At 38.8% G+C, this 13,598-nt stretch overlaps 1 protein-coding gene across 1 annotated transcript in view; it reads right to left on the reverse strand.

The window, feature by feature from the left end:
• Positions 1-13,598, reverse strand: part of LAMA4 (laminin subunit alpha 4) — a 98,813-nt gene that overhangs the window by 42,313 nt on the left and 42,902 nt on the right. Inside the window, exons 6-12 of the mRNA XM_056487228.1 lie at positions 11,454-11,549; positions 9,497-9,648; positions 9,243-9,353; positions 6,446-6,557; positions 4,338-4,505; positions 3,434-3,627; positions 1,502-1,618 (exon numbers count right to left, since the gene is read on the reverse strand). Of these exons, the coding sequence (XP_056343203.1) occupies positions 1,502-1,618; positions 3,434-3,627; positions 4,338-4,505; positions 6,446-6,557; positions 9,243-9,353; positions 9,497-9,648; positions 11,454-11,549 (950 nt within the window). The remainder of the gene's footprint in view (positions 1-1,501; positions 1,619-3,433; positions 3,628-4,337; positions 4,506-6,445; positions 6,558-9,242; positions 9,354-9,496; positions 9,649-11,453; positions 11,550-13,598) is intronic.

The raw sequence follows: 13,598 nt of genomic DNA on the forward strand, positions 1-13,598 counted from the left end.
ATGAAGATTGCAAAAAATGAAGTCTGTATTTTGATTATTATGTTTTATTTTACCCTTTATCTTATTATAATGTTCATTTATTTCTGTTATAGCTGTTTTATTTTAGATTTTTAAGAGAAAAATAGGAAAGATTTAATGGGGAATGCCAGTGTGGAGACAAATGCAGGAAGATGATCAACAAAAATTCCATAAATCACTGAAGAAGGCATTGGAGAGAGATGCATAAAATAAAAAAGATGTAAAAGTCTTGCTATATGTCTTGCATGTTTGCTTCAGAATTGTGGCAATGACAAGCCTTTCAGAGTGAAGTCCACTTTCTGCCTTCTTACACAGAGAGATTCCTCATGCTAAGATATCTTGGATTAGTCTAATTTGTAAATCAATCCACCTAAATACTACCTATGTATGTATAGACAAGGACAAGTAGTATCCCTTTGCCTTAGCCATGTTTATTCCTTTTATGAAATACTTGTGGAAAGACCAAATAGGTCTGCATTCACCTTCTCTGCAGTACACAAGCTTGTCATGTGTTTGAAGATTATAAATGTGGAAAATGTGACTATAAATGTGTTTCAAAATACATGAAAAAGCATGAAATGGAGAGAGGGAAAAAGGATGAATGGGAGAAATGTGAAAATGCTTGTTGTGTGAACATCCTCCCTGAAGAACCCAAAATGATAAACTGCAGCAATTAGTTTTGCACAAAACACCAGAGAAGAACCCCAATGTACTGCTTGAACACAGGGATGGTTGCAAAGTGAGCTGTCTTCCTTTCTCTCAAATTATCTTTTCAAAGAAAAATTAACGATTTTTTGATATATGCTTTTATGTCAATAAGTGGGCAACTGTGAACAAAATGGATGCTTGTGGAAAATCCTTTTTTTTTCTTTGATTATTTCACAATTTTAAAATAAGTAATGAAGAAAGAAAGCAGCTTTGATAAATATTTTAGTTAGCAAATTCCCAGTTTCATTTTCTTCATCTTCTCGTAGAAACGCCGAACCCCTAAAATTTCTAAAAATTTCCTTCAGCACCATGTCTCATTCAAAACACTAGATAGTAGACTACAGTTTCAGGAAAGGATTTCTATACAACAATCTGGTTACATATGTTTGACAGAGTGCCTGGTTTTAATGCTGATATCTGGGATTTTTAGTATTCTTCCATATTCACTCATAGGCACTAGGAAAGGAATTTAGTAGCCTTTACCAGAACATCCTTTGACAGCTGCTTGTAATGAAATAATTGAGAACTCTACAGCAAAAATCTTTTGTTAAGCTGTGCCTGCAGTAAAGTGTCCTTATAATAGATTTTTTTTAGGTAACTGTAAATTGTAATTACCGAACTTTTCATCCAAGCAAATCATCTACTTTTTCAGGGAATATTAATGAGTATTTCACTGAAGCAGTATAAAGAAGGAGAGTTTTTCCAGCAGTGATCTAAACACATGGCTTCAAAAAATCAGGATGTTATCATTTAAACAAGGCACTGGGGCACCTACCTTTATTACTTCACTCAACTCAGAGTTGACCTTTTGTGGTCCTTCCAAAATAGTTGTGGCACTGAGCAGAGTGCTGTTCACTTCATCCATTTGCTCTTTTATCTTCTCATGTTGTTCCTGAAAAGAAAGCACAAAACCCTAAATCATATCCAATACCATTTGTGCTTTGATAAAATAAAGTGTTACCATATTTGTTAAATGTGCTAAAGTTAATTCAAACAGGTAGTGGTGAAGCAGATAGATTTTAGACATACCTGAAGTATGGTTTTCCTAATTGCTACATATTATGATGTGATTTTTTTTGTGTGCAAAAACTGTTGGACATTTTTGCAGAGACAAATTAAACATGGATTTTTCATAGCCATCTGGAAACTATTTTTTTCTAGAGTTTTTTTTTAAATCTACAGCACAGGGGTCTCTTTTCCTTTTCAGTACCAAAGCCAATGTGAACAATTGCTTTTGCACAGCATCTGCCTCCATTGTGAGGAATAATGGAGATCCAAATGGTTAAAAACAGTGAACAAATGTAACTGCACACTTCAGGCTTTGCTTCACAACTGTGAGACAAGCTGCAGCTTGGCACTGCAATTAGGAAACAATGGAGCAACAGAAGAGGCTTTGTGCTTAAGGATCTCAAGCTCTTGTGAAAAGGATTCACTAGAGGAGCACGCCTGATGTCTCTATTGAATTCTTAGACCTTCCACATCAGCATGAACTTCTAACACTGCAAATTTCAAGAACTCAAACTCAGCCACTGATGCTATGAAACGCTGGGGTTGGCCTGAATTTGCAAGATCATTCTTCATAATTGCTTGCTAAGGGCCTCTCATCCAGAATCCAAACAATTTCAGCCATTAAAACAAAAACAGTTCACTTCAAATGCCCCCAAATTGGTCTCTTTGTATTTTTTTTCCTCAATGAAAAAATAAATGACAAGTTTTAGGTGGGATATTCTGGTTTTGTATCCCTTAAAAGAAATTTATGGAAACAGGGAAAGAGTCACTGAACTGCACTGAAGAGGAAAAAAAAACAACTTTCTTTTTTTTTTTGGCTGATGGGTTGTGTACTTTTCTGGAATATGAGATGTGAAAATTCAGTTTTTCTTTATCAGCCAGTGAGATTTGAACCTAGTGCCACCCCTGACAGGCAAAGGTGCCCCACTTCCATGCTACAGGGGTCTGGTCACCTCTGAGCTCTCCTCCAGAGTGACTTCTTTGTTGAAAACCCTGAAATGGTTCATTTGGACAGGACACAGGGGAAAAGTGTTGCAGCCTTATAGCTAAGCTAGCAAGTTCACCTGGCAAGTAGGAAACCAAATTTCAAGGTACCTACTGTGGAGTAGTTAGACAATGGATTTGTGCTTGAAGATTCTAGGACAGCTGTCTACTCCTCCTGAAAACTGGGGATGCATTTTGTTTAAAGTGGTTCAGAGGAAGTTTGGATCAGACAGTATGAACACACTCAGCCCAGGGCACAAATGCAGTGCAGAGTCTTTATAAGTAATTGTTTTCTTAGAATAGAATTAGTTTTGTGAACACGAGGCCCTCCCACATTATAAATCAGGACACAACTGGATGAAATAATCCCTCCACAGTATTTATTGCAGCTGTGCTACATGAAATTTCAAGCTTCCTGGGTTTTGCTGTAACATGCCTTTCTAGTCTAGGCATAAGTATCCATCTCTTCCTTGGTATGATGAGGCATGACATACCAAAACTTATCATTTAGTACCACTCCACAAATAGATACTAGTACCTTGCACAAGTTGTTTCTTAGAACTGAATGCTCAAACTCATCCTGCTGGGTGGTCCAAGAAATTCTTTTTTGGTGTGGCGATTCCTGAATTTAAATTGTGTGCAATCTACTGTTTTAAGCAATGGCAGAGATGGAGAGTTCACAGCCAGCAGTTGTGATAAATGTAGTGCACAGTACCTCCTGCCTTTGGAGCCTGGCTGTGTTTTCCCTGTTTGCATCCTCTGTCTGTGTGACATAGCCCAGCGCCTCGCCTATCGCCGCCTCCAGGTCTGACAGCTTCACATCCTGCTCGCTGAGCTGCTCCAGCACGTCCACTACCAGGGACCTGCTGTCATTGTACTTCTCGTGGAATGCTTCCATTTGCTCTAGCACTGGGAGAAAAACAAGAGGCCAATAAATCCAAAGCTTGGATTCCTGACAAGACTTACCTATGCAGCAATTTTTGTTGCTGTTACTCAGGCAGTAAAACACATTTTGTAAAGTTAACTTGAGGGATCCTTTTTAGAAGGAGAGATGCCTTTCACTTTACTATTTCATTTTAATCCTGTTAATTCCCCCTCTGAAATATATTTTATTAAAAGAAGCTAGGTCTGTTTTTCCCTCTGTCTTTCAGCTGTTTTTCATTGTTAAACCTAGGCAGCCTGTTCTGGAGAAGACAGTCCTTATGCCTCATGTTCTGACTCATGTTCACTAAGCTGTGAGAATTAGGCTCTTTCCCATGCCTGCAGTTTGTCTCTCTCTGCTGCATTCACTGTCCCCACAGCAGAGCTGGCAGGAGGGAGCACATTCACGTGAGCCATTCCAGCCCTGCCATGAACCTTCCTGAGCAGCTATTGCTGAGGTGCTGCAGTGCACAGGCACACACAGACTTTTTTCTCCCCATTCTGCTGTGAGGAGCATCAAGCCCCAGCAGGGACTGGGGGCAGGAATTTGGGAGCAGCAGCATCTCCAGCACCCCAGCTGGTGCTCGCCTAGTGCCGGCTGGCCTCCCCCAGGGGCTCAGCAGTGCACCCAGAGCTGCCCCATATCTGCCAGCTGAACATCAGCACCTGGCTGAAAGGAAAACTGACTTGAAACTCACACTCCTGTGCTGCTCTTTCCTCCTCATCTGCGAGTTGCCTCTGATTAGTGAAAGGCTTGCGACGTTTGATCTCCTCCAGCATCTCCTCAGCCACACTCCGCTTCTGGGCAATTTCTACAGGGCTCAGCTCTTGTTGAATTGCATAGTATTTTGACTTGCTGCTGATTTCTAGGGGGACAAGGGAACAGATGGTCGATTCAGTATGACTACAGAGAAGTAAATACTGTGGACTGCTTTTACTTTTGTGAATTGTGATGATACTGATGGCAATAGAAAGTTTTAATTATCTTCAACTCTGTAGTAGATAATTATGTTTAATCCAGTCTTAAAATTAAACCTGTAAATAAATCACACTTTCTGTCATATGTGGAGATCTCATTAGAAGAGGATGGGATTAAGCAGATGTGGGTTGTGTGTATTATTTGGCTTGACATTTCTTATAGGCTGGGATAATAATTTTATTTGTAGCATGTAGCAGGCTGGGGCTTTCATCTTGGATCATGGTTTTTAAGTGTTGCTGGTTATGAAATAATAGCAATGCTAAGGAGACAGAAGCAACCTCATTTTCCATCTGCAGAAGTCTGAGGCACCCCAAGGAGGTAGCATATGGCTTCTGGCCTGACACTGCCTAGCTGGTTTGGAGATAGATACTATTTCAAAGTTTGGTCTCTGTTCAAAAAACATTGCTGTATCCCTGCAGCTGAAATTCGGTTTACCCATTCCCAGTGTAATCATTACAAAGTTTACTCACTCCTCACTCCCTGGCCTTGAATACCAATCACCTCTTCTTTTATGCCCTGTGATGTGTGTGCCTTTGGCTAGTGCTCATCACCAGCTTTGTGGAAAACCAAAATTGGCAAAACCAGCACTATTCTTCTGGAAGATTTTTATAAAAAATAGGTGTGTAGCTGTAGCACCACTGATTCTTTGGCAGGGTGTCTGTGTGCCTGCTCTTGCTGGGCCCTGAGCTCATTAGTGAAGCTTTAAAGTCTCATACTGAGCAGTAACTGATGATGATCAGAGCTCCATGGATTTCTTTTCCCTTATGCTGGCACAAGTGTGTGTGCACATGGGCAATGCCTCTGCAGAAGAACAGTTTTGAGCATGGTGGAAATAATTTTCATCTACTAGTTTCCAGTTGTTTTCATTCTATTCACAGCCATGGATATTGTTTCTTCTGTAACAACTTAACATGATTGTGCTGTTGGTGTGCCAAATTAGATGCATATCTGCCTTATGTGTTTCCTGTCCTGCTCCAAACCAATTAATGATACAAAAGGATGAGCCACAGACATCAACCATTGTTAGTGACGTCCAGTGAGGCTCACTTTTACTCAATAATTGCAGAAATAAAATGGATGGCCAGACAGTCAGTGGTTTTTTAGCATCAGAGATATAAAAAGACAGTACAAATATAACATACTATATGGTCTTAGCCTGCTTCTTTTGTTTGATGGGATATATTAACCATGTTTCCTGGGAGAAAGTAATGGAGCACCCATGGAGCTAAGGATGAGCAAGGATGTAACCACTCTTCCTTACACAAGTTGCCAGATGGCTTGTAATAAATGCCAAGACAGAGCCACTCAGGTCTGTTAATCAGATATTTCCTTTGGAAAAGGGCTGTTTAACCTCAACTACCAGTCAGCATTTCTATTCTGGTGCTATAGACAGCTTTTACATACTCTTGGCTTTGCTGAAGACTGGGGGAAACCAGTGTGTTCTGCAGCAGGATGGAGGCTTTCATGTCACAGGTGTACAGGGGACAGGGGTGTTTTTGAGTGCATTGATTTGGGGTTTCATTGCTTTCTGCAGGTACTGAAGAGGAGGCAGAAATTGGTTTAATCTCATTTTTATATTTCAGGATGGTAATGGTATGCCATAGATATTCCAGATGAAGATGATTATCTCTGACTAGGAAATCTTTTTAAAGTGCAGTTATGCTTGAGAAGATGTTCACTGTTGCCATAAATTACATACTGTCCTATATATCAAAAGATTTTCCTTTGATATATAGGACAGTAAAAATTCTTGACGATCCATTATTACATGAAGATTTCATTAATACATTCTTGACACTGAGATGAACCAGAAATGAATCTATTTACCTTCAATGTTATCTCTGATGTTATTCAGCTGCTGCACAAGCTGAGAAGCACGGTTGTTGATCTCCATGGTTTCCTTCTGTACCAGTCGGCCCTTGCTGGATGCTTCAGTTCCCTATGAATAAACCATGAGAGGTAAACATTAGATTTCTTTTCAGATGTGAGGATGAGCACTATAAGCACACATTTTGCTTTCTCCTGGTAAGCATGTAGAAGTCCTTTTTATCATATAAAGTATTTAAAGGTGTTCAAAGTGAAGATCTGTCTTGTCAGTGTTTTCAGAATTGTAGAGTGAGAGATTAAAACCTATCCCATATTTATCCATCATTTGCTGCAATGAGATGTTCACAGATTATGTACAATTGTAAAACTCTATCTGCTGAGTCTCCTAGGCATTCAGTGAGCTTGCTCATTTTGCTGGGTATGGCATTTCCTGAGTAAACAAATAGAATGAAGAAAATGGTGTCAAGCTCCCAAATCCTTTCAGATCTGTGTCTCCCTCAATGAGGTCTCCAGCTCTGCAATTTGTTAAAAATAAGAACAAGCCCAAAGATTGAAAATACTCTGAAGAGCACAGACAGGGTCCTGTACTGCATTGTATTTGGGGCTGCACTCTGCATTGTGTTCCTTTGCTTGTAGAGTTTGGCCCCAGGTGGCATTTGAAGGCAGGATCAGGGTAGGCAGCACCACTAAAAGGGATTGATATAATGATAAAACAAGTTGTAAGGGTTACAAGGCTGATAAAACAAGTGTAAGGTTTAGTAGAAATGTTTCTGGTTCCCATCTTCCAAATATTCAGGATCAAATTTGTGCTGTTTTTCACTCAAAACTCATCCCATGAAGACTTTGGGAGTTACAGGTAGTTACAGGAGTTATGTTTAGTGGGAAGATTTGCCTGCAGCTGGTCCATTCACCCTGCCTTTGTGATTTAGATCAGAGTCTGCAGCAAACCCTGAGATGTGGGGACATGCACATAAAATGCTCTGAATAAAAAATGTTGCATATTTCTGCAAAACCCACTCAAGGCCCCAGCACCCATTTTCCATAAATGTACCCTGAAATAGCAAAAATCTCAATATATTCAGAGTTACTATTGTGGTCTTCCACTGTCAGAATCTGCCTTACAAGCAACCACAAGTGTTGATATGGAGCTAGCAATTGAAGTAACCAGGGTGAAAAGACCAAAGGAAATGCTGAATTTATTTGTTCAGGGACAGTAAAATTGAGGAATGAGGAAAGAAATCCCCAGATAGCACTGCAAATGAAATGTTATTATCCAAACTCACTAAATATTCATAGAACACCTAATGCCTTAATCAGTCTCCCCACCAGCTACAGAGAGGGACACAAGCATGTGAGCTCTGGCAGATATTCACAGGTACAGAGCTATGAGTGTGAGTTGATTTAATCAAAGCTCTCTTGAACACAGGCATAGTCTGTATAAATCTTACATGCCCTTCGTGCTAAGTAAGTGTTGATTAAAAACACACACACCTAAATTTTCTCTTCTTCTTTCCTTTTTTTAAAATTTTCTTTCATTTTTGTTGGTTTTTTTTTGCCCCTACTTACTCCTACATTTGAATTTTAATTTAAGGTATAATTTTAATTTGTCTTGTGAAGGAATTGGTAAAGTGAATATAAAGTCTGGCACTTTGCAATAAGCATGAAATATAGTCTAATTCTATGACAACTGTGGCTATCTTTGATAATAACATAGAGTGATGTATTTTACTAATATATGTATATTGTAGCATCAGAAAGATAATTAATATTATGTTTTTAAAATAGAGGATAAGCAATTTTGAAGCTTATTTCTTCTCTTAATGTATATATTAATGTATATCTTATTCTTCCAGGATGCAATGAAAGTGATGTGGGAGATGAGATCTGATAACCTCAATTTTATAGCCTGGCAGCTGAATGTGGATGCAACATTATGATTATAATTGTATTAAAAAATATCTTGAGTGCTGATCAAGCTCCCATCTCAGTGGATACATGAAAAACCTTTTAAACTAGCAGTTTTGAAATATATTTTGAAATGTCTAACCAGGATTAATTTAATTTTAGGAAAGCATACATGTAAAATAGATGTAGTACAAATGCTCCCAAAGTCAATCTGTATTAGTTTAGTGTTGGTTACTTCACCTAATTAGAAATCAAAATGTGGATGAGAAAGGCAATGTGTCTATCTCAGATAAAACACATTGTGTAGGGGGTAGGTGGGAACTCAGATCCCAAGGGGAAGATTTTTGTGGCTGGTAACAAACCTCCAACCACACTCAACACACTTTTTACCTTCTTCCTTTTCAGTGAAGAATACTAGATAATTCATTTATGTTTTTAATTCAGATTTAAAGTAGAAAGTTAGGAAAAGAAATAGAAATAGAAATAGAAATAGAAATAGAAATAGAAATAGAAATAGAAATAGAAATAGAAATAGAAATAGAAATAGAAATAGAAATAGAAATAGAAATAGAAGATTCCTCTAGCTGTCAGGGCACACCCACTCTTGTTTGGTGAACCTTAAGTGTCAGACTAGATGTTGAGAAATGTTTTTTTATGAAGAGAGGTCAAACACTGGAACAGGTTTGGAATATCCAGAGATGGTTGATACCCCATGTCTGTCAGGGTTTATGAGGCATTTGAACAATGCCCTTTAACTTTTGCTGTATTGCTCAGACAGCTGGACCAGATGCTCATTTTAGGTCCCTACCAAATAGGACTATTCTATACTTGCCTCTTATGAGTATGACAAAGTGCAAACCCTCAGAGCTTTGGCAGAAGGCTGTAAACAAACCTGTTCCTCTAGAGTTTCTACTTCTCTGAGGAGATCATTCATCTCATCTGCAGCATCATCAACCTGGATGGTCCAAAGCACAGCATGATTCTTTTTTTTGGACATTGCCTCCTGTGTGTGGGAAAAAAAAAGTCAGTGCATCTGAAAACAAACTCATTCTCTAGTGAGGGCAGGGATTGAAATTCACAGGAATGGAGTGGAAATTCAAAGATTCAAACTACATGAAGAACCCGAAATATCATCAATGTTTGTACCTGTAGATGAGTGGTAGTGAGGTTCAGGTCCATCAAACGCCTTTGAGCTGCAGCACCTGTAGAAATGCTCAGTAAAGTAGATTTGCTTTCATCAATAGTCAGAACTGACAATCGGATGTCATCTGTCAAATCCCAAATGCATTTATCGCAGCCTGATAAAAAAATAAGACAGCATAATTTTTCTTTAGTTTTGTGTCAGTTAACAGCAAATCTCTTAAATTCATGTAGTAGTGCTCTTGACCCATGGTGTTCACTCTCTTTGTCACTGATGCAGTGGATCCCCATTTTTCTTTCACTTTCATCCTCCCACTTCCAAGGTCCCACAGTACAGTTATGACATTTGCAGCTGAGCAGCACCAGATGGGACTGCTCAAACAGGCTGACACAGGGATTCTGTAATCAGCTGGGAGAGAGGGAGAGGTATTTCCTGGCTATTCCCTAGGCTCTACATGTTTGTGGCCTGAAGGACAACAGATGAAGGTCAAAAAAAACCAACTGCATTTTGTCAGAACCTCAAACTTAGTGGTATGAGAAATAAGGATGTCCAGCACATGGGCTCTTGGCCACCTACTTGGTTACAAGGGCAGCTTCTAAAAACACAGTTATAATGTGCTTGGAAAGTGCTTGTGCAGAACTATATTCTTGTTCCTGCTGAATGATTGCAATGCCACCTTATTTATAGTGACACTGGTGCCAGCACTAAATGCGAGAGACTTAGGTGAATATGAAACACAGATTCCTTCAGACACTTTTGTTTGATATTTTAGCAAGTCCAGAATGTTTTTCCTTCTTCAGGCAAATGACCTCTGTTTTTGGGAGTTGGTTCAGGAACCCATATGTGCTACACACTCTGCATTATACACAGGTATAAATACACTAACATTTAAAAAATACCTGTGATTTCCAATAGCTACAACATAGTACTCCTGGAAACTGCCCAGACTTCCTATCATTTGAGGAGAGATAGAGGGAAAGGAACTGACTGATAGGTGTATGCCAGGTTGTCAACAGCAGCAATCTACATTAGGAGTTGTACTTGCCTTGGCTGGGGTAATTTTCTGCACAGTTAATTTCAGTGGCTGGTATGGGGCCATGTTTTGGATTTGTGCTGAACAGAATGTTGATAATGCAGAGATGTTTTTGTTTTTCCTGGGCAGGGCTTGCACAGAGCCAGGACCCTTTCTGCTTTTTGCACTGCCATGCTGGTCATGAGACCAGGGGTGTGCTGGAAGCTGGGAGGAGGCACAGCCAGGACAGGTGACCCCAGCTGACCAAAGGGATATTCCAGACCATCTGACATCATGCTCAGTAAATACAGTGGGAGGAAGAAGGAGGAAGGGGAGGACATTTGGAGTGATAGCATTTGTCTTCCCAAGGAAATATTATGTGTGGTGGGGTCCTGCTCTCCTGGAGATGATTGAAAGGGAAACAGTAAATGAATCAATTGTTTTGCTTTGTTTGCAAAAGTGTGTGTGGCTTGTGTGTGCACAAGTTTTCTGGGTTTTACCCTTCTGATTCTCTGTTCTTGGTGAAGTGAGTGAGTGGCTGTGTTGTTGACGGGGTTAAACCACAACTAGAAAACCAAAAATTATATGCAAGATGTCACAGGTAAAGTTGTGAGAAGAGTTTTTAGGGCCAGAATATTATTTTTCAGGCAGTGTGTCTGAAGGTCTACAGAAGTGGCTTTGGTGGTACTTCCCAGCTGCTCTGCAGTTTGGACCTGAATGTGCAGTCTGTATCACAGAGCTGGAAATGTGCCAGTACTCAGACAAGTGTGTGAACATGCTGAAGTACTCCATCAGTAGGACATTGTGTACATTCACACACTTAAGTGCCCTGTGGGACCACTGTCAAAATCCTGAACCCACTGGAGTACTAAACTCTTAAGTTAGTATTTGTAAGCTTCTAAACATAAGAGCAATATTAATTATTGGTGTTTTTATGACAAGGTTCTTACTGATGGTCGGGCAGTCTGTGTCAGTAGAAGCTTCAGGACTGTCTGCGAGGCATTCTCCAGTCTGGCTGTCACACATTCTCCCTCCACAGTTACATGCTGGGGGAAAAAGAAAGGACTTTTGAAAGAAGAATCTTCAAAATGTACAACTCCCCATCCCAAGACTAGTGAAATTATTATATTTAAGATTGTGTGTGGATATTCAAATCAATATCAAGAACTTCTTGGACTGATTTGCCTTTCAGTACATGGAAAAGGTGTTTCTTGCAATGGTCAAATTTGAACAAATGAAATACGGAGTTGAAAACAGAATGAGAACACCTCTGCTGAAATTACTTGTTCAAATGCTGGTCACAAGTAGAGTCAGCAAGGCCAGAGCAGCCCAGAAGGGCCATTTCACATCAGTGTCTAGAGAGGGTGACATTTAGGAGATGTATTTAAAAATGCAGGGCAACTGAAGTTAATTATTAGTTACAAATCTCTCCACAGCCCGGTGGAATTTATCAGCACTCTGTCAGGCTACCACTAAAAAGGCTTCAGCTATCAAGGATTGATAGTGGACTCCAGTTACACTGTTAGCTGGAACATATCAAAAAGTAAATATCTCCTACCACTTACAATGAAGAATATATGACGTTTTATATTTTTTCAAACTTGAGAAAGCAACATTTTTATTGCTAGGACAAGTGGCTTTTTAAAAAGTCCAATTTTTAATCTAACATCTCTAAACCTCTTTAAAGCTTTAATTGGCCTTTAAAATATATTGTTTTAAAGATTAAAATATTCTTGGAACACTTTGATACAATAACAAAATCTCAAGCAGAACATAAGAACAGCAGCAATCTATGTGGAGTTTGTTTTGGTCTTGTGATTTATGGTTTCAGCAGAACCTCATATAACAAAATATTTTACTGCCTTTTTATTGCAGTAAATGAATCCCATTAATTGTTATCTATGAATTGCCCTTGTATTTACATTTCCCATTGCATATTCAAGGATTTGTCAAGAAAATACGTAAAACAACTTCAAAGACATCATGCACTGACGTCAGAGTAATTTTGTGTAAGTGGACCAGTGTTAGTAGAACTAACACTGTTTTTAGCAGAGTAGAGCTAATCATTTTTAACTAATGTAAGAACAGAAATTGGTTATGAATTCTCTGATACAGTCAGCATTTTGATCTTATCCCAATCTGTGCCTCCCAGCTTTTGGATCTATGACTACTTTTAATTTATTTCTGTTTTTAAGAAGTGAAAGAAAAGTATAAGTTGAAAGCAGAGATTTCTCTTCACTTATATCATGGGGACTAGGCTATCACCAGGTAGCAAGATTAAAGTTAAAAGGTTAAAATTTCGATGAGGTTGGTGCTCAAGAAAATAGAATTGTGTCCTCTTATTTAAATGAATACCTGTGAGTCTGCTACACAACATCTTAGAGCAAATTAATTCCAAAAGCAGTCTGGACCATTTTTCAACTGCTGATTCAATTTACTGATTTTCAATAGAGAATTAAGACTTTGAATGATACCATAGTTTGCTGATGGTGAAAGCTTCTAAATTCATCTTTATTTCTGAGGGCCATTTGTGGAGAGCTTTGAAGTATGGCTAAAAGATGTGTGGTTAAAAAATATGAATTTAAAAGCAGCTGAAAACTACTGTTCACAGCCACCCAGGTTTTGCCTTTCACTTGAAAGAAAAAAAAAATTTAGATTGGTAGACCTGTTTGTTCATTTAGTTCTCTTGCCTTTTTTTGTTTTATATACCCTTTGAGATGCTCTATGGAAACTATATATGCAGACTGTCTTGATTATTAAAATAGTTTTGCTTCTCTATTTTTAGTTTAAAGAAGATATTTGACTTATTTCAGAATCAATTCTGAGCAATAGTTCCTAATTGTCCCACAAAGCCAAACAAAGGATAAGCTTTCCCTGAGAACTACACAAATAGTTTAAATATCATGGATGTATTGATCTACTGCAATTTGTGCAGTACTGTCAAGTACAGCATATTGTGGTGCTCAGCAGAAATGAAGATGAAATGAGAAGTGTGTAATTCTCTGATACATAATACTGCAAAATCAGGATTTGCTAGAGTGAACTTCAAGATTAAACTCATTTCTGAAAAGAGAAAAGCTGTAACTCTCACAACG

The sequence above is a fragment of the Oenanthe melanoleuca genome, chromosome 3, assembly GCF_029582105.1.
Source record: "Oenanthe melanoleuca isolate GR-GAL-2019-014 chromosome 3, OMel1.0, whole genome shotgun sequence".
NCBI classification, from domain to species: Eukaryota; Metazoa; Chordata; class Aves; order Passeriformes; family Muscicapidae; genus Oenanthe; species Oenanthe melanoleuca.